This window comes from Cucurbita pepo, chromosome 5 (genome assembly GCF_057944985.1).
Source record: "Cucurbita pepo subsp. pepo isolate OVF chromosome 5, ASM5794498v1, whole genome shotgun sequence".
Lineage (NCBI taxonomy): Eukaryota > Viridiplantae > Streptophyta > Magnoliopsida > Cucurbitales > Cucurbitaceae > Cucurbita > Cucurbita pepo.
In genome coordinates, this window is record NC_141802.1 from 15009257 (window position 1) to 15037195 (window position 27939).

The window sequence follows — 27939 nt, forward strand, 5'->3', positions numbered from 1 at the left end:
GATTCATTGCTAGTAGATATTGTCCTCTTTGGACTTTTCCTTTCGGACTTCCCCTCAAAGCTTTAAAACGCGTCTGCTAGGAGAAGGTTTCCACACACTTATAAATGGTGGTTTGTTCTACTCCCCCGCTAATGTGGGACATCACAGTTTTAAATCTCGGACCATAATTAAAAAGACAATGAAAAAAAAATTCCACAATTTAAAATAAAACGAAATATAGTTATAAGTTGATATTGTTTGAATTTATTATAAACGTAAAATAGGTTTGAAATACGATTTCAAACAAAATAAGAAAGACCTCTAGAATAACACGAAAAAGAAATGAGGAAATGGGTAAGTACAAGAATACTCATTAACCAATCTATTTGTAGGCTATCAGTATATTCTTAACCTAGTAAGTTATCACAAACTTCTCTTTAGGCTCTAGAAAGTTCGAGCCTAGTTTTAACACTATCTGAGTTTTGGGAATGTCTCGAAGTACTCTTTTCTTGCTCACAAACCCCTTCTGAGTTTGGTGGTGGTTCACTCATTTCTAGTGTCGCAGATCTTCTAAACAACTTATCTTAGCTCATGAACGATTCCTGATGTTCTTGGTTTTCTTAGTTTGACACATATCGCATGAACAATTCCAGATGTTCTTCCCTCACCAAGACCAGCTTCTTATCTTTGTTATTCTTCCATATAAACCCGAGGGCAAATATGTGTGTTTACAAGTCATGATAATTAGAACACAAAGAGGTAACGATATGGCCCTGATGTTGGTGTAATATAGTCATAATTCTATGGAATTCTTTATGAGACGTGATGAGTATGATGAGTGTTATGACTATGAAACTCTAGCGTATTGTAGTGTTTTTATGATGCATGTATGTGACTCATGTTATGATTTTGGTGAAATGATGATAGTCATAGAAAATCATCCTGAATGATCAAAACAATTTTTATCATGTACAATTAACAAAACCTGATGCATGTATCTACCCATAAAAATAAAACTTAGAAAAACGTGGCGATTGGCCCATATGGTCCATAATATTTCGTGACGATATGGTCATAATCATGTTTCCAAAAAAATTTGGCAATGTGACCCGGACAGGAGGACAATATGACCCTAAAGTTTTGTAACGATAGTCATAATTTGAAAATACGAGTCAACTTAAGGGTCGATTCGAGTCATATCAATCCAATTTTTGAAAATAATTTATGACATGTTGCTTACCTCAATTTTAGGTCATTTCTTTAACAATTTTGCCTTTTTGTTCCAAAGAAAATTTTATTAATACAATCGAGATTAATTAACAAAATGAATCAAAATAGCCCCACAACAAGCCAATCAACCGTAAACTAGTTCTTGAACCAGTTCACCTTCAATTAATGTACACATTTGGTTTGTTTTCAGTTCCATTGATCGTCGTTGATTGATCGTGATCTCTTCAACAGTTCCACTCGTAACATTAAAATGAATCGACTGATATAAGTTAAATCCAGAATGGTCAGCTAATCGAAGAAAGTTTAACCAAAAACCTAAAAATTTACTCAGTTTCGAACGAAAGACACAATTAGATTCCTAAATGATATATCTTCCAAATTGGTTCCCCAACACTCTTCTACAACCTATTTAAATCAAACCCGTAAGATAATTTGCTCCAACTCCCTCGATTCACTTGCAAATTTGGCGCTCGAGTTTCGATCTCTATGAAAATTATTTATCCACATGGATAAAACGTGTCAATTTTTAGTATTGAACCTTATTAGGGCCAGCTAGATTATTTTAATATTTTTTAAATAATAATAATAATATTGAATATTCTAAAAGAAATAAAAAGGAAAAAAAAAAAAAACACATATACATCAAACTCGGGGGTTCACTAACCTACTGGATCACTGACAACACACACGTCATACGGGGCCGACCAAGAGCGTCATTTTTGTACACGCGTCACTGGATCATTGGACTGTGAGGTACCTACAATTTCACTTAATGAACGGCCCAATTATTTAATCCCCGGTTCATTTTCCTCCGTCCAAAATCGAAACGCGATGAACCAGGGAGGTGAGAGGCAAACGGGAAAGGAGAAAAGTGGCGGCGGAAAGAACTCCGGCGATCGGAGCGTGTACCCAGGACCGTTTTATTCGCCCAAATATCCACCGCCGAGGGGCGGAGTTCTGAGCGGCATCATAAAGGAAGCTATCAGCGCCGCCGGTTCGTCTTCCAGGAACAAAGACTAGCTAGAGTTCCAATCCTCCGGTTCGCCGGGGCTCCGCCGTGTATTGTGTTTGTTAGATATGTCATCCGATCTGATTCCTCTTTTTCCTACCTCCCTCTTTAATTAAAGGCTATGTATTTTGGTTATTAAGATGTAAAATTTTTCATTTTATTGGGAATCCGCGTTCTAACCCTTTACGACAAGGATATCGCTTTCGTAATATGTTGAGAATCGCTAGGAGGGAGTCCCACGTTCCCTAATTTAGGGAATAATAGTAGGTTTCTAAGTAAGGAATACAATTTCATTGGTACGAGGCATTTTGAAGAAACCCAGATCAAATCCATGAGCGTTTATGCTCACGGTAGACAATATCATACCATTGTAGAGATCCGTGATTCCTAACATGGTATCAGAGTTATGCTCTTAACTTAGCTATTCAACAGAATCATCAAATGTTGAACAAACAAGTTGTGAGTCTCGAAGGTGTAGTTAAAAATGACTCAAAGTCGAACAAAGGGTGCACTTTGTTCGAGGACTCTAGAGAACCGTCACTGCCGCTGGTGGCCGAACATCCCTACCGCCAAAACCATGATTTAGGTTCTACGGGGCTTGTTATTTTATTCCAATCTTAGTTTTGGATACGAAATACCACTAATAGATGCATATAAATGTAAATATAGTGACTTGAATACCGAAATTGGAGGTTCGATGTGCCAACTATAGGGACTGTTATAGGGAAAACTCAAGATAAAAGACGTTCCTATGGAAACTAAACCGTTTTGCTTTTCTAAATACGGTTTGATATGTTTGTTATTGCATTGTTTTATATTGTTTCCTGTCATGCTTTATTGGTCATGAAAAATATATGTTTTGAGACTTGTATATGCATCTTATGATTTTTTGACGCAATGAGTGTGGTAAAGGTTACACGTTATGTGTATCGAGTAACCAGTGGTTAATGGTCACGAAAAGTGATTGTTGATAATTATTTTTGTGGTAAGGGTTACACGTTGTATATATCGAGTAGCCAACTACTAATGATCACTGAGGAGTGATTATTGAAAATGATTTTTCGTGAGTGATTATAAGTTGTGTCTTTTCGGTAAACAACTACCAGTGTCACTCGAGTTCGATTGTTGAACTGTATGATAGTTTGCATATCTAACCTCAATAGGAGAATGCCTTACTAAATATTTTTAAAACTCACCCCTATTCTTAAAACGATTTTCCGGTAAAGGCAAGGTCATAGCACGAGAGTTACGAGCAGGTTGGAGAATCTTATCATGGGGCAACTCTGGCAACTTAGAGTTTTTTTTTCTTGTCTATTTAAGACATTTCAACGTCAAGTTGAGTTTAATTGTTTGTGTATGGTTAGAACACATCTATTTTACAAAAACGTCTTTTAGCATATTTTCATATATTTTAAGTTACAAACTTTTAGTGTTAGGTGACATATCCAACCCATATGTATGTGAAAATTTGGGTCGTTACAATTGGTATCAGAGCCTAGTTTTAAAGTTTGGTAGACTGCTTACATCATAAGCTATACAGAGTTGCACATGAATAAGCAGTGGACCCTCATCACTTTCAAGTGTGTCGTGCTATAGAGTGGATCATTGGTTGCTTGTTGTTTGCCTTCTTTTCTTTCGATTGGACATATATGAATTGATATGCATATGTAGTTTAGAATAAAAATTAGTGCATATTGACTGAGACTCGACCTAGAAATTTACAATTATGGTAAATTGTAGAGTAGGAATTTGGGAAGATGATGCCTCAACCAGAAAGAGGACGAGGAAGGACTAGGAGGCAAGGTGGACCTATACGAGCCCAGGAGAACCCAACTGCTGAGGTCCGACCAGAGGAAAGTCAAAACAATGTGAATTTAGGCCCAGTCGTAGGAGTTTTTCCATCGGTGCAACCGAACATGACCACGATGATGGGGATGTCGCAATCTTTAGTACAAATGGTTGTGACTCAACTAATCCCAAAAGCGGTCTAAGGGCATAGGGCAGGTGGCCTTACCCAACCCTAACATCGTTGATAATTCTCGTGAAGGGAGGTATTTCAGGGCTTCAAACGATGGGACCTAGATGAGTTCGATGAAACATTTGGTGACCTAATAGTGGTCGAATTGTGCTATACTCCATAGAAGAAATATTTGATCCTATGAAGTGTCCTGAAAGACAGAGCCTGAATTATGCTACATTTCTGCTTGGTGGCAGTTTGTCTCATAAGGCTCCAACTATAAATGATAACCTGATCACCTAGACACAGTTCAAGGAGGCTTTTCTCAAGAATTATTTCAAGTCAGTGCTAAGATACAAAAAGCGACGAAAATTTCTAAGCACTGAGCAAGAAGACATGTAAGTTGAAGAATATGATCACAAGTTTAATCGATTGTCTTGATCACCCCTAGCATGGTTGATGTAGAGAAAAAGAAAGTAGATTGTTTCATCATGGGCCTAAGACCTGAGGTTCGAGAACCGGTGTCTCCTCATGACACTTGACTACGCCACTACACTTTGACTGGAAAAAGCAATTGACGACTGTGAGCCTCCACTAGTTGACAAAGTTCCTGATTCGAGCTTGACCCGAGGATAGAAAAAAAAAAATGGAGACAACTACCAATCCCAAAAAGCTCTATATTTCATCGACGAAGGTCAGCCTTCGCCATCTCATAACTATCGCTATCTTGGTCAAGCCCACTATGATTCCCTTACTCGATACTACACGTTCTAAGAAAGCTATCTCTTGAAGCCAAAATTTGCACTTCAAGAACTTGACATATAATTGGTATGTTCTTAACATCAACAAAACTTTTCTTAGGTGATCCTCGTGAATCACCTCCATCCTAGAGTACTATTATATCGTCAATGAAGACAACGACGAACATATCGAAAAATTTCTTAAACACTTGGTTCACCAAAGGAAACAACGATGAACTCATAATAGCCATAACGGTTCCCGAAAGTTGTCATTTGTATATCCTCCTCTCTTATCCTTATATACTGATTACCTGACCTTAAATTGATCTTAGAGAACACTAAAACTCCTTACAACTGATCAAACAAGTCATCTATTTTAGACAAACAGTACTTATTCATGATTGTAATCGTGTTTAACTCTCGTAGTCTATTCACATACAGAAATCCATTTCGTTCAATTCCCTATTCATATTTATGTTTTGATTCTACGTAAATTTATAAAAGTACAGAGGATTAATTAAAAATTATATATTTAGAATTCTTGAGCTGAAAAAGAAACGTGCACGAACAAAGTTGGACCAAAAGTATTGTCTTAATTCATTCGAAATAAAAGATAAAATTAATATATAATTTAGTGGACAATGATTTGATGATATAATATATTTTATTTTAAGATGAAGATAATGTTGTGTTCTTTGCATTTAGACCCCACTGTCCTACTCCATAGGGAATGCATGCGTCACTAAATGACGTCATCTGGTACCTCAGCGTGCTTCATCCACGTGTCAACCAATTATTGGACTTTGATGACATGAACCCTTTACAAAATATATAATTTAAAAACTCAATTATAAATTATAAAAATCATTTTTATTTATATTCAACATTTAAAATGAAAAAATTATATTAAAAATTTGTTAAATTAATATATATATAAATTTTGATAAAATAAAATAAAAAAGATAAACACCAACTTTAAAACATTTCAATTATCATTGAAACACAAAGAGAGAGAGAAAGAGAAGGATGAGTGAGAGAAGTGAGAGGCAGAGCTCTTGGGCGGAAGAGAAGGACGGCGAAAAGAACTCCGGCGAGCGGCGGAGTGTGTACCCAGGGCCACCGTTTTCAACTCATAATCCAGCGTCGAGGAGCAAAATCAAAAATGGTTTCTTCACAACAGGTTCCATCGGCGGCAGCTCCTCCACCAAGAAGTGAAGAACTCATCTATTATGTTGTTTTTTTCCCCTTTTTCTTCCATCTTGTCTCCCGTGTTTGATCTAGATCGATCGATCTCTAGCATGTCGTGATTAAATATATCGTAACTTATTAACTTAAATTTCTTAATAATTATGATCTTAAAGATATTGTCCACTTTGAGCGTGGACAATCTCTCATCGTGGCCTCATACTAATAGAGATAGTATTCAACGATTATAAACTCATAAACCCATGATCATTCTCTAAATTAATCTATGTGGGACTTTCATCATCCAACACCTCTCCTCGAACAAAGTACATCTCCTCTTAATTTCTTAGTCATTTTTTGACTATACCTTCGAGGCTCACAATACTTTTGTTCGACATCTGAGGATTCTATTGACATGACTAAGTTTAGGGCATGACTTTGATACCATGTTAGATTAACACAACTCTTCACACTAGTATGATATTGTCCACTTTGAACATAAGCTCTCATGACTTTGCTTTGGGTTTCCCCAAAAGACATCGTACTACGTTGAAACGTAGGTAGTATTCCTTGATTATAAACCCATAATCATTCCCTAAATGAGTCGATGCTCGACTTTCAACCTCCAACAATATTTTCTATTAATTTAGAAATATTTTACTATTTATTTATTATTTTTTTTTTTTTAAGATGGAAAGTTATTTTAAGGGACAAGTATTAAGCATTATAAATTAATAAATTAATAAATTTATATTTAAAACATTATGACCCATCCACCATTCTCAACCATAACTTGAGGGGTTGCTAGCAATTATTATCATAAATGGTCCCACACATGGCGGCCGATCACTAATAACATAATTATTTTATTATTTTTTCTTTAATTTTTTTTTTTTTTTTTACTATTTTATTTATATATTATATTAATAACTGAAATCTCATAAAATTTAAATATGGAACATTTATAAACACAACACACATCATTAACATGGGTGACAAACATGAATTCGGTACTAAATTCAATTCATCATTAACATCAGTAGGGTAAAGTTTGATTGGATTGGATTTGATTGTAACCCTAGTTTCATGCCCGAAGAAAAAACGTGAACCTGCAATCATATCGAATTTTCGGTTTTTTAAAAGTTCAACCCAATTGAAATTGGAAAAAAAAAATCTAACACAACCCAACTTTTATAGCTTGAGTTGGATATTCAAGATTAATCGAATTATTAATTCATATAAACACAACATTTTAATGGCTAATCTTGTTTAGCAAAAGTTAATCTTGGGTAAAGTAAATTATTAAAGATCAATTTGAATAATCAAAAGTGTTATAAAGTATTCAACATTTTTTTTTCAAAGTCTTTTTTGTTTCTTCATCAAAAGTTATGGTTGGTCGCTTTATCAAATAGGTGATGATGACCACACCATAAAGTATGTCCCATTAAAGGAAAAGCCATTACTTTTCTCTACACTTCACACCATACTTTAATTTTATATTAATCTAATGATCAAATTAAAATTACAAATCATACTTCAATTTGTTTCGTCATCATCCGTACATAGGTGTCTTACCTTTATCAGAAAAAATAAAGAACATAAGTATTTATAAATACTTAATAAGTACCTCTACGGTTGGACTCGGAAAAATGCAATCACATGTAATCATGGTGGGACTTATCTTTTCACGAATTGTTCTTTGGGCGCTACTTTCTAGTCAGGGCAGAGTTGGATGTGTAGTACTTCTCTATGCATGATTCACGTACACGCACATGATAGTATGTACCACCTGGGTCTAACTATGAGCTAGCTCACGTTGCTGAAAGCCAAAGAGGAAAAGAGCGTTTTTCTATATCATAGTGTACGTGTCCGTATTAATCATACTAGATATCTCAATGCTCGTGAAATTCAACATGCTTGAGGTCCCATAGTTTCAAATCGCGGTACATACTTATGATGCAAATTATATTTTTATTCTTTTCATGACTTCATATTTCTATGAGACATGCATATGTATATTCGACATATGAACCAGTTCATGACTTATCAATGTCTTATAGGCATAATTTGAACATACTATCATGATATACATGGCATTACATATGGAAGTATATGCATCATATAACATTCGTATCTTAACGTAATTCATGCCATAGCATAATCATCACATATCATATCGTACATAACACACAATAGTATCATAAAATATGACACATATAGGGGCTATAGGGTACGTGTTATTCATACAACACATAGGTACACTCAGTAGTTCCATATAGGGTTGCTCTTCTAGATTAAGGATACCAATGATTCATTTCCAATTCAATATACGCTAACTAAGTAAGAAGAACAAAAAAGATGATTTAAGTTGTTCACGAGATCCTACGGTGCTTGAAAGGGTGCACAACTTTCAAATCATGATTGGGTTTATGACATGCATAAGAATCGCCTCAAGAACTTTAGGATTTCCTATAAGCTCATATGGTTGTAGAACTTAGGCCTGAACTTCTTAGATCCTAGATTAAAGCCAGTAGTAGCTTACTAGGTTAGGGATGCAGTTGCGCGGTCATATAGGAGGGATGTCTCGAAGTGTTAGCTCTTTTGTATATGTGTTATTATTTGGTTTTTATCTCGTTACCTAGTCCCATGACTTTGTAATAAAACTTTCAAACACTACCTTCAATTTGTAAATATTTTTATTTTCATCTTTTAAATGTTATGTCATTTTTAAACTTGAGAAAAAAATTTATTGTACTTTTTGTGATCAATTTATCAATCCACATTGCAATCCGTGATTTTTAGAGTAAGGAATCGAGTCATGACAAATTGATATTAAAGCCACCCACCCAATAGATAAATGAGTCCAATTATATATTAAGAAGATAGTTCATTTACATGGTATTCTAATTTTTATTGTGTCAGCTCAAGATACAAGGTTTACCTCGCACTCTAGAGAAGTTTACCGAAGGCGAAATGTACCAAAAACAAATAAATGAAATAGAATGAACAACATGAGGGGAGAGTTTCTTCGAACATAAGAAGCTGAAGCACTTATGTTTTTCTATTCTTTTGTTGTTGTGAATAAAGCTTACAAGACTATAATACTAAAATTTCTTTAAGTACTTTTTTTTTTTTTGCTAGGATGAACATTTGCATCTTCAGTCATCTATTCTCTGGGAATTGGTAGATAATCAACAACTAGGGCGGAGTTTATTAGGTTACTAGTGCATATGCATAGAAGATAATGACCGTATAGAGTTGGCAAAATACTTATGGAAGCTCTTGCAAGAAAGGCCTCGAGTTTGTTGTGGGTGATCATGTCTTCTTAAAGACCTCGAGCTAGCAAAACCATTTATATAAGATACTAATGAAAGATCATCAACATCTTACCAACTTTTTTGAGACGGAAGAAGAAGGAACCCAAAAACAGAGCTAAGAAGACTATTAGGGCGTAAGAAAAATGGGATCTAATAATAATAGGGGTGACAATTACCGATTTGTTTAGGCCATTTCTATTGAACACTCTGTTGGTTAATCCAACTTTTTTGAGACGGATGGTGTCCCCAAAAATTCTGAATAACTTGAATGACTAGAACACATGGTTGAAAGACATAGGTGTACCTTACAAGAAATTTTTACATGCAATCTGATCACGAAGTTCTTGCGCAAGAGGAGCAAAAGAAATGCATGTTGCGGAATTAAAATTTCTTAGGAATAAGATAGAGTTGGACCAACCAAAGATGACAATACATAACAACGTCTAGATATTCTTGTTCGGATTTATGCCCTAAAACCTGATAATTAATTATTTAATTTTAACAATAATTCTTATTATTCTATTTACAATTTAATATTATTCATGGTATGAAAATTCAAGGTTATTAATGGAATCTTGAAGATGATAGAAATCTTGAAAAAGATATGGTTGACATACAAGAGAACCGTGTTCAAGTAATAACCTAAAGGGTCTATAGTATATGGATAAGGTTGAGTGCCTTTATCCTGGTAATACTATTGATACGACCTACTTTGTAATCGTTACAAATAATTTGATCTAAATTGGAGACATGTGAGAGAGGTATCCTATACAATGAGTTTGTATAAGACTGGATCAAGAAATGTTTAATCTCTCTTTATAAATCTATTAATTGAGAAGATTAGTATTTCACATGTATAAAGCTATTAATTGAGAAGATTAGTATTTCACATGATGATCATATGCGTCTTGATCATAATCCTGAGTGAGTTATAAACACTTACCTATCTGGGCTTGTCCATTAATTTGGATGGGCGAGAATGACTCTTTTAGCCGATTCAATATACTTTCCATTTTAGAGACTTAACCAAATAGAGAGTTACGAACATAATATCATGAGATGAAATTTACCCATTTCTATATTAGTCATCCAATTCAAGAATATGCCTTAACAACCTTTCTGAGTGTTCGGTACTAACGTGCACAAAAGTCACTTTAAATGCATACACAATCATGATCTACCACTATAGATATACATACATGGTTTTGAGGTTTGTTGTTGTAAAGGAATCATTCAAAGTGGATATCACTATCACAATGATGGTGAGAAAAACAGATATCAACCGGGTGAGCTGTTGCATGCCATTCCTGTGGGCGGCCTCTTCACTTTTATGAGTGGAGGCCCCCATGGTAGGCCTACGTTATCTTTTAGTACTTACTTTGAGCGACTCAGATGGCGACAGCAGCGACAGACAAAATAAAAGACTCATACAAATCACTTTGGACACACTTGAAGGCTCCATATGTGGTTCATCCGAGCTCAAATTTAGGACACAATTTTATTTGAATGGTGGAAAATGTAGTAGTTGGAAGCCATTTAAGAGAAAACTTTTGAATTTCTTTGTTGCAATGACTTGACTGTTTGATCGATTTGGACTCGTTAGTATATGTATGCTTATCTCATCTTAAAATGAAAATAAAATGAAATAAAATTATGTCGGTGGTATGAAATATTTTGTTGTTTCCTTCTATCGGGTTAGATACAAGAAACCAAGGGATCCATGTATAGTACTAAACTAATCAACTCCCGTTTACATAAGTGAATAGTTGTCATATTTAGAATTACACTAAATTATATCACGAAGAAGTTGTATAATTCTCATATACAAAAATGGACAATTTACCCGAACATATCCGACCTTTTCTTTTTTTCCTTTTTTTTTTCTTTATCTTTTTATTTTAAAGATATTGTATTTTATTAGAAAAAAGAAAACGAGAGCCAAAATTAGAAGACCATTTTTTAAATTATGGTCCGTGGATTAAATTACGTGATTTTAATTTTCATGGATTGCTGGTAAATTTTTTTGACTTGAATTAGAACCTAACTTGAGGAGTTTCAGAAAAATTGGAACATCAAATAAGTAGAAAGTGGCCTAACGAACAAGTAGTCCTATTGGATTTCTTTCAAGCAGTACATGTAGGAAATCGTTAGGATATACTAGATTACAAGCATGATCACTTTATATAGATAGTGTATTCATGTTAAAGCATTTAAATCAGCAGAGGTTTCGTGCCAAACGACTAAAATGCCTCTACGATAGGAACTAAATGCAATCAGCTAGGATGTTTCTAGTAAACCAAACACCTACGGGTCATGAGTTATGATAAATAAATAAACAAATAACTAAAGTTTAGTGCTCCAAGATTAACCCCGAGAACCATGTCCAAAAAGTCCTAGAACAAGAACGGTAACAGTCGAACATTAGAAAGAAAAAAAAAACGTTGTCCCAAATCTATTAGAATAAGAAAGTGGGAAGTTTGACTCCATCTCTTGGCTTATTCAGTCACAAAAATTGCTCCGTTTCATCCCACTTGGGGGAGCTCATTTTCTAACGACTAACTCAAATTATAATCTTATCCAACTTGGGTCTGATACGTTTAAATTTTTTCTTCCATCTTTTACTCTTCGAGAGACGTTTTTGACACTTTAAAAGGTATTCAAGGTTAGTATGACTACAAAATTTTAATTTATGACGGTGGAACTCCTTAGGTGAAATTAGATTTTAAAGAACTTGGCTTAGGCCAACCAAGTAATTGCCTTGCTGTTAGCTTTGTTTGATGACTTGTTTGTCGTATGAACGACACATGCTCTGTAGCTCCTACACATGTCGTGTTTTATGATGACTTCTTTGTCATATGAATGACACATGCTCTGTGGCCCCTGCACGTGTCGTATTTTATGACTATCTGACGTGTGCTATGCTATGTTTATGTTATGTTATATGCTATGTCGTGATACAAGTTATGTTATGATATAAGTCATACTATGATACAATTATGCTATGTTATAGAATTATTTTATGTTATCGATGTTGTGTGATGCATAAAACCTTCATATGTCACTCCATATAAACCATGTTAACATGTTCAATCTATGTCTATGAGATACTAATAAGTCGTGTACGTTATTCATGAAAGTTACAACAAGTACTAAGTATGTATGTCTCATAAGAACGCTATGTCATGAAAAGAATGGAGATATGTACACCATAAATAAATGTCATAATTTAAAGCTATAGAGAACTCATGTATTTTGTATGTCACGTGCATCAAGATATTTCCATGATATGATTAGTACGAATGCAAATAAATATGTACAAGAAACAAATATCTGGTTGCACAAGCTCTTTCGTCATAGGTATAGGCAGGAAAATTAAACCTTACTGGGAAAGATGAAACCGATCGCTCATCGGTATTACTTCGTTGTCTCCTCGATATTGAAACTACGATTGGTTATTCGTCATCACAAATGTCGGGTTTTACCTGTCATTGTCATTTTCATCATCTTGCAGAAGGGCACCTCTTGTTCGTCCCCTGCCCAAGTACACAAAACTAGAGTATGTTTACTAGTTTTGACAAACAATAACGAATAAAATCGGGTCAATTTTAGTGTAGAAACTGACCTGCGATGTGCTGGCACGACACGATTGGTGATTTTTGTCGAGCCGATATCATGAATAACAGGTTTGTCTGCTAAGATCGACACATTTTAATGGTCGATTACGTTAAAAAATAAGCTCAAAATTTAGAACCTTTTATACACTCAAACAACATCAATGAATCTAATAAAAAGCATACCAGGAGATTTTTGAAACCCATCTACATTGGCTGATGCATTTGTATTTTGTAACTCTTTTTTCTTTTCCTGACATTTTCGAAAATAAATTCAAGATTTATAAAGTATGAGCAGAATTAATAAGTAAAAAATACGCTCTAAAGAACCCGAAGCTACTAATTTCGAGGTACTACAAGATAAAAACCTGTCTATAAGAGCATAACGTGACAGTAATCAACGACTTATTTATCTACCTTATCCTCCAATGTCGATCGAAGGGAATGTTCTTGTTCTGAAAGTAAAAATGGAAAAAAGAATCGATAAGAAACAGAGAAATATATTTGTAAGAAAAGAATACAAAAACAAAAATCTTCCTGGGAAGACATAAAAGTTTGTCAATTTCGGAAAACTACGAGCCTCTCGACCCTGACCCCGGTTTAAACATGGAATCCTCGACCCATTTTAAGCCTTTTGCAGGGACTCGACACCGCGAGTGATTGGCTAGAGCAGCTTTCTAGGACTCGAACTATGCACAGTGGAACAAAGACATTCAACTTCTCAAAGTACCTACCATTGTCATCTTCAGAGTCTTGCAAAAGGGCACCTCTTGTTTTCGCCCTGCCCAAATACAATGCTAAATACAACTACTTCTAATGGAAATAAATTAATATGTTATGTGATAAATGTAGCTTTGAGATACCGACCTGCGATGTGCTGGCACTGCACGATTGGTGGTTTTTGACAAGCCAATATAATGACCAATAGATTTGTCTATGAAGCATAAGAAAATTCAATTAGTGTTCATGTAAAAAATATATAATGAAATAAATTTGATGGTTCTTCATAGGAACAAACCTGGAGAATTTGAGGCGTTCATATTTTGTAACTTCTGTTTCTTTGTATATTGCCCGAGTTGGCTTTGAATACTTTCGTACTTCTCCTGACATGAACAAAAAGTAAAAATAAATATAAACAAGAACGTTCGGTACCAGATAGAGAGACCGACGACTTGGAATTCGTTGTGGATAAGGAATATATTGACATTATGATGGCCTTTTCAACAGAAATATGGCTAAGTTATAGCATTATCTTCAAAAGTCGAAATACCATCATCTCCACTAATGTCGGTAGGACGAGAACAAGAACAGCAGGAAACGAGAAGAATCTCTATTATTGGAGCTCTACAATTGATGTTCTAATCATTTCATGAATATATATACATAGATCGTAGAGGGGTAGCTTTTCGGCTTAAGCGTCGTTTAAGCTTTAGAAGAGATAAGAGCTCTCAAATCCTCCCTTGGCATGTACCCCTCTGGTATCAATAAGAATTAATTCTATCAATTACCTACTGACTTGAATCAGATAAAAGGGCATCCATATTCTTCATTCAATGAAGTTTCAAATGCAAAGTCAGAGAAATAACGCAACACATCGAAACAAATAAACAGGCAACAACAACAATACCGACCAGAGTAAACCGTTTCAATTATGATTTGAAGAGGGATCATTGGTATTTCAAGACAATAGAAAGGTACCCACGAGAGTAAAAGTGCCCATCACCATATACTATCTATTTACAGTGTGTGAAGTAGATGGATATACCTTTTCGGTTGATATCATGGTCGTCAACTGAAGGGAGCGCTCTTGTTCTAAAAAATTAGTACAAAAGGAAAGTCAATGACATCAAACTATGTTACCAAAGGTATCAAGACAAGTGAGAGATACAGATTCATAACCAAAAAAGAAAAACAAAGAAGAAACAGAACAGTGTAAACTATATAGTTTGGTGTATAATATGAATATAAACAATGTAATCTCCAAGTTAAATGTCTTCCAAGAAATTCTCTGATGGTAGCATTTGAGCCAGTTCAATATCACCAATGAAAGTAAAAAAAATGAGATTCAAATACCAAACTATTTTCAAGAACGTTGTGACAAGTTTTGAGGGTAATGCAAGTCGGATACCAAAAGCTTAAACATATATTTGTAACAGCCCAAGCCTACCCTTATAAAAAATGTTCCGTTCCCCTCCCCAATCGGTGGGATCTCACAATCCACCCCCCTTCAGAGCCCAGCATCCTCGCTGACACTCGTTCCCTTCTTGTGAGACCCCCTAATGCACCCCCTTTCGAGGCCCGGCACCCTTACTAGCACACCGCCTCGTGTCCACCCCCTCGGTACTTAGCCTCCTCGCTGGCATATCGCCTCATGTCTGGCTCTAATACCATTTGTAACAGCTCAAGCCCACCACTAGCAGGTATTCTTCCCTTTGAGCTTTCTCTTTCGGACTTCTCCTCAAGGTTTTTAGAAAGCGTGTATGTTAGAGAGAGGTTTCCACACCCTTATAAAGAATTCATCGTTCTCCTCCCCATCTAACGTGGGATCTCACAATATTTTTATAACAACCTTCTAACTTTTTTCCAGATACCATCACATTAAAGAAATTCATTGTTATATATACATATATGATTATAGTATAGGCAGTCTATAGATAAGCGATGAAAACCTTTTAGAAGTGAACATTCCTTGGCTTTTAATGAGTTAAAGAGCCCCAAGGCCAGAGTTGCTATAGCTTCAGAAGCAGCACAATCAAAGAGTTTCGTGAGAGAAAGGGAAAAAACAGGCATTCCTTTAGATTTCTGAGCAAATAATTTGGCAAATGCAGCACCTGACGAAGCAAAACAAAATGGAAAAGAAGGGGTTTCAACTTTCAAAACATATTTGAATGGTTAAGAATACTTGAAGCAATCATAATTCTAAGAAGAGTACCATCATCCACCGATTGTTCTTCCAACCTAAGCCTTACATCTCCAAATTTCAGGGAAGTAATGATATAATCAACAAATTCTGACATAGCCCCTCCAATTCCAATCTCATCCCTCTGAACAAACACAAATTAACATAAACTAGGGTTCTGATCACCAATCAATTCTAAGAAACCACAACAAAAAATGAGTAGAAATCGAAGAAGGAAGCAAGAAAGAGAGAACGTACAGAGAGAATTAAAGAAGCCCACCATGTCGTGAAGCTGGAGAATCGATTTGGTGGATTCCCAAGTGTTTGAATGGAAATCAGTAACACAAAATCTAAGATGCGAGGGATTAGGAGTATGAACATGGAACAAAAATGGGTGCGAAGTAAGCGAAACCCTGTTTATCCACTCCACCTTGGGTTCCCCAAAAATGGCTGCAAAATCTCCAATCTCCATTTTCGATTCTCGAACTCTCAAGAGACGCCTTCGTCTTTAAATCCGCCGAAAGAGCTTTGCTCTGCAATGATCGGAGGATCCAAATACAATTTTGATTGACTATTGGGGTTTCTCGCTCTTTTTTCTTTTTGGGAATAACATTATTCTTGACCCAATATATTAAATTATATACATTTACATGTTCATGTTCATGTTCATGTTCATGTTCATAGATTCAACTGAATTGATACTTCTATTATATAATATGGCAATTGAAATCAATAATATATCAACTAAATAATAATTAAAAGATATTTTTAGTATTTATTTGCCCATTTAAATTTTTTGTAACTTTTTATTTCATATATATATATAAAAGAAATATTAATCAACGTCAAACCATTTATTTAAGCTTACTAGATCGTATAAATTTTTAATTTTTTCAAATTAAACCCTTAATTCATGTCAAGACTTAATTTTTGAGGTTTCGAAAGTTAAACAATATCACAATTAAATACAAAACTAAATTATTTTACAAGACGACACTATTCAAATTTATAAAAAACGGAGAATGGGTTTGTGATACAATTATAAATCAAAATACAAAAGACTTAAAAACTGACGCTCCAAAACAACCCATTGGTGACTGTTCAGCCCTCGAGCGCGCCCCCACCTTGATCAGTAGCGTGTGAACACTTGAAGAAAAGAAAAAGTGAGTATAAACATAGTTAGTAAACATTCTACTTGTACTAGGCTCTCATCACATTTTTAACGTATCCACGGGTTTTTCTTTGGAATAGGAAGTTTGGTCCTAGCTTTTATTGCTATCTGAGCATCTGAGGTGTCTGATAGTTCCAAACAATTCTCTAGCCGATTACAAACCCACTATGGGTTTGAAAGAGGTGGTTCACTCAATTTTGGCATCGTGAGTCTACTCGGCAATAAATTTCATCAATAGGGTGAATTACTTTTGTGTTTTTAGACTTAGGTAGCTTGTTTTGCTTACGTAGTGAATGACCGAAGACTTGAGTTGAGATGCTATCTTATAAAGTTATAATGAGACATTATGATGTTTTCTAGTCTAACTATCATCCATGGAAGATTAGCTGTCGGACTCTCCAACAAGACTATAAAATCACCCGCTAGCTGCTAGATGAACCTAGGTGGTTCTATGTCCCTTCGTAAGGAAGAGTTGATCTTTACTCACATTACTATTTATTATTATATTATTATTATATTTATGATAAATTTTGAAATTTAGCTTTAATAGTTACTCATATTACTATTTATTATTATTATATTTATAATAAATTTTAAAATTTGAATTTAATCATTATTTTTTTATTATTATATTTATAATAAATTTTAAATTTTAAATTTAGGAATATTACTTTTTATTATTTTTATATTATAATAAATTTTGAATTTTTCATATTTGCAAGTTAATTTCATGGGTTTTATTATTTTTATATTATATTATTATATTTATAAAAAAAAAAAATAATAAAAATAATTTTAAAAACTTTCCTCACATTAATATTATTATTAATTTTTAATCTCCATTTTTTTTTTTTTTTACAATCTAACGGTACACATTAATTTCTACTTTTTGTCCCTTTTTCTTCCCTCCTTACACTCATTTACTTCCTCATATTTTTCAACAAAACTTTCATAATTGTTCGATCTTCGATCTACAAACTTCTGATTTTATTTCTCTTCATTACATTCTTGAGAGATATTTTTTATTGTATTGTGAAGAGATAATTGTCAGTGCTCAACTTGTAAGTCTACTCTTTTAGAGAATTGTGGTGTGTTCCTACAAAATTCCAATACTTAGTAACGGTTTAATCCTGAGTCTTGGAAATGATTGAGTTTGCTCTTGAGCTCGTAAAGAGAGAGAGCTATAGTAGTTGGACTTTGATCCGAAGGAAGAGTCAATAAATTTTTATTTAAATTCTCAACAGGCACTGAAAGGTGTAGAGTAGGTCGAGTTTGACCGAACCACAATAAAATTACAACATTATATTTTCTAACTCTTTCCAATTTAATTTTAAAATTATGATGGTGATTGATGGCATATTCTAAGATTTTCATAATTGTTTATTGTTTTGTATTAATTATATCTCCCAGTCATTTCCTAAAAAGTTTAATAATTAGAAAAGTTAAGCATACTTAAATAATTTTATTGTTAAAACCCTATTCACCCCTTTAGGTTGTCATATCTATCCAACAATTGGTATTCGAGCGAGTTGTTCTTATAGATTTTTTTATATAAAATTTATTGTTAGTGCTTATGGCAAACCTACATGTTAATAACGGCCTTAGTGAAGGACAATCAACTTCTAAGCCACCTTAATAGAACAAATTAGACTCATTGGAAAGCTAGAATGAAAATTTCTTTACAAGTAATTGATTATCAATTATGATTAAAGGTTAGTAAAGTTCCTTACATTCCAATAAAAATTGTTAATAATATTGAGATGGGTAAAATAGAGGAAGAATTTGATGAGCATGATATGAACAAAAATGTTCTTTTAAAGCTAGTGCTATAGATTGTCCTTATTGTACCTAACTAATCATGAATTTAATAGAGTATCTCCGTTCTTCTACTAATGAAATTTGGAAAATTCTAATAATTTGAGGGAACAAATCAAATTTAAAAAACAAAAATTAGCATATTAGTTCACAATTATGACTATTTAAAAGGTGCAAATGAATCTAACAAAAATAGATTTTCTAATATTTCACGTGCTTTACAAAATATTGGAAGAGTATATTCTACTCCATAACAAAAATTCGTAGGTCAAATTAGGAGGCGATTTAAGAAGTTGTTGGTTCTATCATGACACATGAGATTACCATGGACGAGCATATGGAAGAGGAAGCCAAAAACAAGAAAAGTATAGCCCTAAAGTTCATTACGTTGACTCCAAAGACTTTAAAGATGAGGAAGTCCTTAGTGAAGATATGTTGTTTACTTCGCACATAAATATAATAATAAAAAAATTAATGTGGGTAACGATTCTTTTAAAGTAAATTTATTTCTTAAAAATAAAATAAAAAAACTCCACCCTTTATTATTATTCCAAAGTTCAAAGTGTCATAATTTGATTGTCCATGATATCAATTCAGCCGCCACATCATCACGTCGGATATCTTGTTTCGACTATAACCTTTTATTTTAGCTCTAATTTGAGTGATTCAAAAGGTGTTGGAATCGTTACTCTTAGCTTTACACTATGGATAGTTCAAAATACTTATAATTGTTAACATGATAGTTTCGTTATCATCAAAACATCAATTAATTAATTCCAGATTAAGTACCAAAAAGCCAACATAAGTCAAACCCACTCTGATAGAGACCTACCGTAGAAGTAGATGGTATCAAAGAAGAACTTTCTAGGCCTTAAGAAAAGCTCGTAGTAACTTTTAACACGAGCTTTTAACAATATTATGTTAAGGAAGTAACTTGCTCGATTAAGGAAATGATAAGAGCCTACAAGTAGGATGCTTTTTAAGTAACTTTTAACTCACCCCTTTCTTCTTTTCTTTTTTCGATCGGTGTGGAAGAGCGTTCGAGAGCTGCACGATCATAGAGGAAGTTATTCTAGAGCGTCAATCCATTCTTATATTGAGTCTTTTCTATTTCATTTTGTAATTATACCACAAACCCTCTTACTTATTTGTAATAAAATTGGATTTTATTTTGTATTTAATCTCCGTGTTGTTTATCTATTTTTATTTCAATTTAAATTTTATCCGATTTTCGTCTTTCATTTTATTTTTATTGTACTTTTATTTACTTTTATCTTCATCTTAGTCGTAGTATGAGATTCAAAGTCTCCAAAATCTGATAGTATAATATCTTCATCTTAGTTAGATCATCAGATAAATACTATGCATCCAACTATACCTAGATTACTATTAGCTTTGGTTTTCTAGTTAAAAAGCTATATATCGAACTTGGACCGAATAACTCATAATAAAATACACAATTGACATAAATTTGTTGAGCGTTTATAAATATAATTGTCGGGTCAACAAAAAAACAAAAGGAAAAAAAAGCAACTTTTGCGAATTTGGCATGCGAACTCATTGTTTTTACATAATTCATAACTTTAATTATAGTTGAAACATCGTTTATCATTAAATCTTATATTCTATGAATATTATTGTCTACCCTTTTGGTGAATTGGGATGAGTTAATTAAGAAAGCCCCAAAGATTGAGTTCTCCAATATCCAACAAACAGCCATCCAAAATTTCAATTTCACTTTTATGTTTTTTTTCAAACCTAAAAGCATGCTACAATATCATGAATTTGTACTTCATATGTAACTAAGCTCCCCCTAACATTCATAGATGCTCAAATCAATTTAGATTTCGTTGTTCAATAGGTATGAATGCGTTTTTTCGTCGTTTTTTTGTTTCTTCTTTTTCATCTAAATATGTTACAAAATATATTTGTGATACTCGAGTAAATGAGGGGTACATGATTGAATCGATGTCATGTCTTAATGAGAGTGATTCCAAGGATATGATAACTAAGAAAAACTTAAAAAAACTGAACGTTACTATTTATACTAACAAGGTGTATATTCATTTTTTAGTGGCTCGATAATAAGAATTCCAAAGTTAAGCATACTTTGTTTGGTGGAATTTTGTGTTGGTAACGTCTTGTAAATTTTTCGATGATGCATGTAAGTGAAAACAAAGTATGCTACCAGAAGTTAAAAATGTGATCATGTCGTACGGAAATATAAGAGCCATCAAGGGTCGATTTCGAATTTTGATTCCTGATCTGAATCATGGACATGAGGTGTTACAATATTAATAGATGATGATGAAGAAAGAGACACTAAATTCACTAAACCTAATTAAAATTAAAAGAATTTAAACAAGTTAAATGTGAGATCCCACGTTAGTTGGAGAGAAGAACGAAATATTATTTATAAGGGCATGGAAACTTCTCTTTAGCAAACGAGTTTTAAAAATCTTGAGAGGAAGCCGGAAAGGAAAAGCCCTAAGAGAACAATATCTACAAGCAGTCGGCTTGAGCCATTACAAACTGTTTCAGAGCCTTAGAGGGAGGGTTGACACCAGGCAGTGTTCGAGCGAGACGTTGGGCCCATAAGGGAAGGGTGGATTGTGAGATCCTACATCGGTTCGAAAACTCGAATGAAAAAATTTCCATATCTGCTAGCGGTAAGGTTGGATAAAATTTAAATTAATTAATTTGAGGTGAAGATTCCCAACCTTTCTATTTCCTTTATTGACTTATAGATACCTAAGTTATGGGTATGATATGAAACAAATTTGTAGGGTTGTATATGAAACAACTTTGTCTATGTTGGGAAAAAGAGAGAGACAACCATGCTCTAACTATGTCTCTCTTTTGAAAGGGAGTGGTTAGCAATTGATCAAATAAGGGTGGTTAAGAGGATGGTACAAACATGAAACATGGTGGAAGGGAACGAACCATTTCTTATAAAGGTGTGGAAACCTCTCCTTAGTAGACGCATTTTAAATTCGTGAGACTGATGACGATAAATAACGGATCAAAGCGAAAAATATTTGTTGGCGATGAGTTTTGGTTGTTACAATTGGTTTCAGAGTCAGTTACCAAATGGTGGGAGACACTGGTTAGAGTAGGGTTAGACTCTCTCCATAGGAGATATGTTTTAGAACCGTAAGTCTAACGGCGATACGTAACAAGCTAAAGCGGACAATATCTTCTAGTGACTGTTACAAATGGTATTAGAGCAAGATACTGGGCTGTGTGCCAGCGGGGACGTTGAGCTCCCAAAGGGAGTGGATTATGAGATCCCACTTTGATTGGAGAGCGGAAACGAAGCATTCTTTAAGAAACCTCTCTCTAGTAGACACGTTTTAAAATTCAAATAAAACAATATCCGTTCCGGATAGACTTAGACAGTTACACATTTTCTTTTATTTTTGGTTTGGGATAAGCACGAAATGTCTCCCACTTGTGGGTGATATATATTTTAAATGCTTTTAGATATGACCTCTCAACTAAAACCATTTCAACTTTAGTGAGTTGTAATGTAATGATGACTTCAACAAACCTTAATATTTATTTATCCTCAATTTTCACGACTCATTTTCAATTATATCCGAACTTTATTTATATATAATAGACGGAACTATATGTAGTATTCTCCGTAACTCTATTTATCAAAATTTATTAATATAAATTTTTAGTCATTGCAGAGTTTATTTATATTTTCTCTCTGATTCTTCGTCTTTTTCTTTAATCTAAATCGAGCACACGAATTTCATATTTTGATCCTAAAAAATAAAAATTTGTATTTTGTGTTGAGATTTTTTTCGAGAGTTAGAAGAAATATTAACTTGCTTTTTGAAAAAATAATATTAATCATACCCATTTTCAAACAATAATTATAAATAAGATTCTTGTCGATTTAGTTGGTGTCTTTGTTTCTAAAGTTTAGTTAAAGTAATAAAGTCACATTACAAAATCAAAAAATTGTTATTTTTAAACAATATTATATTTTTAAAAGACGAGTTATTATTATAGTAGTCAAGATCGTCACAATCAAGTTTTGTTTTACTTGCAATAGAAAGAAAAAAATAATCACGAATAATTCAACTTGATCGATGATATTGTGTCGGCACCAACTATAAAATCGAAGATACAAAGAAAAACGACTATTGAATTTTGAGTACGTTAGAAATTAATATGAACAATTTTTGTTTAAGAGCCAACAAAATGATGAGATGGGAGAATAAAAAATAGAATAAAAATAGAAGAAATTGGGTTTGTATGGCAATGATTATGTATTTGATAACAGTAATCTCGTGAGTCTCGTGAGTGATTGATTTTAAAGTGATTAGACATGACTCGACTCTTTAAATGTCACCAACCATTATCTAATTCATTTATATCATTGGAGTCGATCATAATAAGCTTTGTATTATACCTCTTATTTCATAGTTTTTAAATTGGAAATTGGTTTGGTAACATAAAATAAATAAACCTTATTGAATAGATAGATCTCGGGTTAGACTTTGAACCGTTCTTTGACCCAGTCGGTGGATGCTACGAGAATTTCAGCTAATTAGAATTTATCCACTCGTAATCGTTTTGTGACTGATTGAATTTGATATCTTCGTCATTTTCTTCAGTTCCTTACGTCTTTTCCTTCAACCAATTAGGAGTTTGTTCTCAGTTGTAATTGTCATTTGAAGATCAATGATCGCTGCTGGTTTTGTTTGTCAATGTGTTGTCCGTTCCCTAATCATATCGTTCATGAACGTATTCTAGTTATACCATTACAGGAACTTATTCTAACCATATTGTTTATCAATCTATCATAATCATGTCTTTTTCTATACATAACCGAACCATATTGTTATCATCAATCATATCTTAGTCATATCATTACATTATGTTTATCGTATCTTTCTCACGTCCTATCTCACACATATCATTGAACACATCGTAACGTAAGAGTTATCATATCATTCACATATCATAATACATACCTAACATATCATAGTCATATTGGTTCATGAACAATTCACACATATCAAATTTATGACACGTGCAGAACCACGAAGCACGTGTTAGCATCAAATATAATCATGCCGATAGTAAGATCACTTACTTGATTAGCTTAGGCTGGTGTCACCAATTTATTCTTAATGAAAATTTGATTTTGTAAAAGTTTTAACGAAGTAATTCTACATTCAATGTTCATGATATGTATACAGTAGCGATTTTAGGTTAAGTAGAAAATTTAGGGTCGTTACACTACTTGTGTTCTTAGAAGTAGCTTCGTTTCATGGCCATGGAATGCACAATGGGGTCAATCGCCTCAAGTCGCTCTGTTTCCCTCTCTCGATTGTTCGTTTGTTTTTTTAGTTAAGGATATGATGGTGAATTGTACTGTTTCCCTCCAACTGTCGTTGGGTGAAAGTGTCGTCTGTTGAGATTTATATCATAAAATCTAATAATTACTTTTATTTTCCTCCAATTTTAATTGTTTTATTTACAATATAATATTATACATTATATCAAAATTGAAGGTTATTAGTATAATCTTGAATGGTATGTAATTGACATATGAGAGAATTATATTTAAGTAACATCCCAAATGACCTATAGTATGTAGATAAGGTTGGTGTTTGTCCTGCTAACACTATTGATATAACTCATTTTGTAATTGTTACAAAAGATTTAATCCAAATCGTTTATGTGAAAAAATATGTATAGGGTTATCATATACGATAAATTTGTTAATCGAGAAGTTTAATATTTTATAAGATGATCATATGTGACTCGATCCTAATCCTGGTTAAATTATGAATTCTATCCGTGAGAATTTGTCTTATGATTTGCATGTGTGAGAATGACATTTGTAGTCGATTCAATATGTTTATCATTTTAGGGACTAGACCAAGTAGAGAACATAATTTAACGAGATGAAGTTCACTCTTTCCTATATAAGACAAGTAAATAAGTAGCTCCCTCGAGTAGTAATTTCAAGACTTGAATAATGGGGTCTCACCCTTATACTAAACTTATGGTTGGATCATATACAAATGGTTCTTTGACTTAGTTGTACTTACGAACAACTCGAGAATGACCGACTTGTGATAATTATATCAATGGACATACCCATCTGTCTGAATTTAAAAGTAATTACGTATGGATAAACAAAATTAGACAAAATGATTAACCATTCATCAACGACTTTCCTTTATGTTTTATCGGATTTGATTGACCTCGTCCCATTTCATAAATCTCCGAGCTACCCTTAAATCGCTTTTATTTTTTTTGTCACATCTTAAAAATGGAATTACATATGAAAATTCCCCATGATTAGCTCAATTAATGGCTCTACTTGAATCCAAATTTCTTAAACTTACCCACAACAACAATCCAGACTGGTTCTTCTTTTGTTGTGTGCCACTTTTACAATAAAACAAAAAAACAACACCACTTTTGTTTCCTTTCCAAAAGTGTGGGGCAGGCAGCATGGTTGGATAAAATTGCATGTAAAAATCAAAAAACAAACACATAATGACTTATCCTCTTATAAATAGACCAAATGGGCTGCAGAGTTTCTCCATTAACTTAGCTGCCATTTCACAGCTTTTCTTGAAGAACACAAAAAAAAAAAAAAAACATCCTTAAATGGAAGCCAGCAGTGAAAATAGGTTCAATTTGTTGCCTCCTGGTCTCAGATTTTGCCCAACTGATGAAGACCTTGTGCTTCACTTTCTTTATCATAAGGCTTCTCTTGCCTCACCTCACCATTCTTCCAATTCCATCATTCCTCAGCTTCAACTTCATCTCTATAACCCTTGGCAATTCCATGGTAACATCTTTCTCTCTTTCTCTCTCTCAATTTACCCTAATTTCGTGAGATCCCATGTCGATTAGAGGGTTTAACGAGTGTCAACGAGGACGCTAGGCCCTAAAAAGATAGATTGTGAGATCCCACATCAATTGGAGAGAAAAACGAGTGCCAATGAGGACGTTGGGCCCTGAAGGGGGTAGATTGTGAGATCTCACATCAATTAGAGAGGAGAACGAGTGCCAACGAGGACGTTGGGCCCTGAAGGGGGTAGATTGTGAGGTCTCACTCAATTGGAGAGGAGAACGAGTGCCAACGAGGACGTTGGGCCTAAAGGGGGTGGATTGTGAGATCTCGCATCAATTGTAGAGAAGAACGAGTGCCAACGAGGACGTTGGGCCTTAAAGGGGTAGATTGTGAGATCCTACATCAATTGGAGAGGAGAACGAGTGCCAGCAAGGATGCTGGACCTCGAAGAAAGTGAACTGTGAGATCCCACGTCGATACGAGAGAGTGAAAGAAAACATTTTTTTATAAGATGTGGAAACCTCTCCCTAGGATACGTGTTTTAAAATTTTTGAAGATAAGCTCAATAAAAAGTTCAGAGATGACAATATTTGCTAGCAGTAGGCTTGAGCTTGAGCGGTTACGTCTACCATTTTAGTAAGCTACAAGATTTTGAGATTCGGTTATCAAAATTAGTATCCAAAACCAATAACGTACAACGCAACAACATCAACTACTACTAATTTGATGCTAAGAACGTGTTTAAAATGACTTTTTATGCGTTTTTTAATACCTAAAAAGGTGTTCCAACGTATTGTTTACCGAACCATCGTACCGTGACGATAAAAATTAGGGAATATTTTAGTAAAGTTTGAACTTTTAAAGAGTACTAAGAGTGAATTAAAACTGGCGTTTTGGACAGGGAGAGCACTTTCAAATGGGGATATTCATTACTTTTTCAGCACAGTGGGAGAAAGCAAAGCAACAGAGAATGGATATTGGAAAGATGTGTTAATGGATGAGCCAATCTTGTGCAGTGCCACTGGGGACGAAGTGGGTATCAAAAAATATCATATTTTCTTTGTTGGTGAAGGAGATGACTCGCCAACGCCCATCCAAACCACCTGGGTTATGCAAGAATACCGCATTTATAGCTACCTTTTGGATACCCATGCCCACTCTCCAGACACTCTACCAAAACAAGAATCGGTAAGTCAAACAAAAATCAGCCATCTTTCAGTTCATCTTCATCTGTTCTTGTTCTTTCAATTTCGTATTTCTTGGTATCTTTTTTCGTTTTTGTTTATTATATATCTGTAATATCCGACGTCGGTTGGGAGGAGAATGAAATACAAGGGTGTGGAAATCTCTCCGTAGGAAAAGCGTTTTAAAAACTTTGAGGGGAAGCTCGAAAGGAAAACTCAAATAAGACAATATCTGCTAACAGTGGGCTTGGGCCGTTACAAATGGTATCAAAGCCAGACACTGGACGATGTGCGAGTGAGAAGGTTGTTCCCCGAAGGGGGTAGACACAAGGCAGGGTACCAGTAAGGACACTGGACCCGAAGGGGGTGGATTTGATGGGGTCCATATCAATTGGAGAAAGGAACGAGTGCCAGCGAGGACGTTGGGGCCTGAAGGGGGGTGGATTGTGATATCCCACGTCGGTTGGAGAGGAGAATGAAACGCCCTTTATAAGGGTGTGGAAACCTCTCCCTATCCGACGCGTTTTAAAAACTTTGAGGGAAAGCCCGAAAGGGAAACCCAAAGAGAACAATATCTACCTGCAGTGGGTTTGGGCCGTTACAATATATTTGTGTTTTTCTGGTTTCTAGCACAGTTTGGTTTGGTGAAATATGTTCAAGTCGTTAGTTTATTTGGAATTAACGTAAATTCTTATTATTGTTGTAATTTGAACAGGAGTTCGGACTATGGGTTATGTGTCGAGTTTTTGAAGCAAAAGACAATAGTAGAAGAAGTATCTTTAGTTACGAGGACGACGAAGATAATGAAAGTGAACTTTCATATTTGGATGAGATGTATTTGTCGATGGATGATATTTGAATCGATTATGAATATTTATTAAAGTTCTAATGGTTTTTTAATCTAATTTTATTATAAACAAAGTCCCGTATATTTTAGTCTCTAACGTAACAATTCAGTTATTGTACTTACAAATTTAATTTAATCCATGTTACGTTGTTAAATTGAA

General features: G+C 34.2%; 2 protein-coding genes across 5 annotated transcripts; one reads left to right on the top strand and one right to left on the bottom strand.

Moving 5' to 3' along the window:
- Positions 1-12658: 12658 nt before the first annotated feature.
- Positions 12659-16575, bottom strand: LOC111796104 (U2 small nuclear ribonucleoprotein auxiliary factor-like protein). Of its 4 annotated transcripts, none has more exons than XM_087123644.1 (11): positions 16208-16575; positions 15961-16072; positions 15698-15859; positions 14794-14840; positions 14047-14131; positions 13896-13962; positions 13763-13809; positions 13446-13483; positions 13215-13281; positions 13040-13109; positions 12659-12950 (listed from the first exon to the last, which is right to left on the bottom strand). In XM_087123644.1, the coding sequence occupies exons 1-11, from the start codon at positions 16397-16399 to the stop codon at positions 12896-12898; spliced, it is 942 nt and encodes a 313-aa protein (XP_086979770.1). In that variant the 5' UTR covers positions 16400-16575; the 3' UTR covers positions 12659-12895. The 4 variants fall into 4 exon arrangements, 3 of the variants coding, with proteins under 3 accessions (XP_086979770.1, XP_086979771.1, XP_023534565.2); XM_087123645.1 differs by having other exon boundaries at positions 16186-16574; XM_023678797.2 differs by having other exon boundaries at positions 13040-13106; positions 16208-16572.
- An 8936-nt stretch (positions 16576-25511) lies between these two features.
- LOC111796147 (NAC domain-containing protein 104) lies at positions 25512-27822 on the top strand. Its single transcript, XM_023678859.2, has 3 exons — positions 25512-25742; positions 26650-26936; positions 27648-27822. The coding sequence occupies exons 1-3, from the start codon at positions 25559-25561 to the stop codon at positions 27789-27791; spliced, it is 615 nt and encodes a 204-aa protein (XP_023534627.2). The 5' UTR covers positions 25512-25558; the 3' UTR covers positions 27792-27822.
- The last annotated feature ends 117 nt before the right edge of the window (positions 27823-27939 follow it).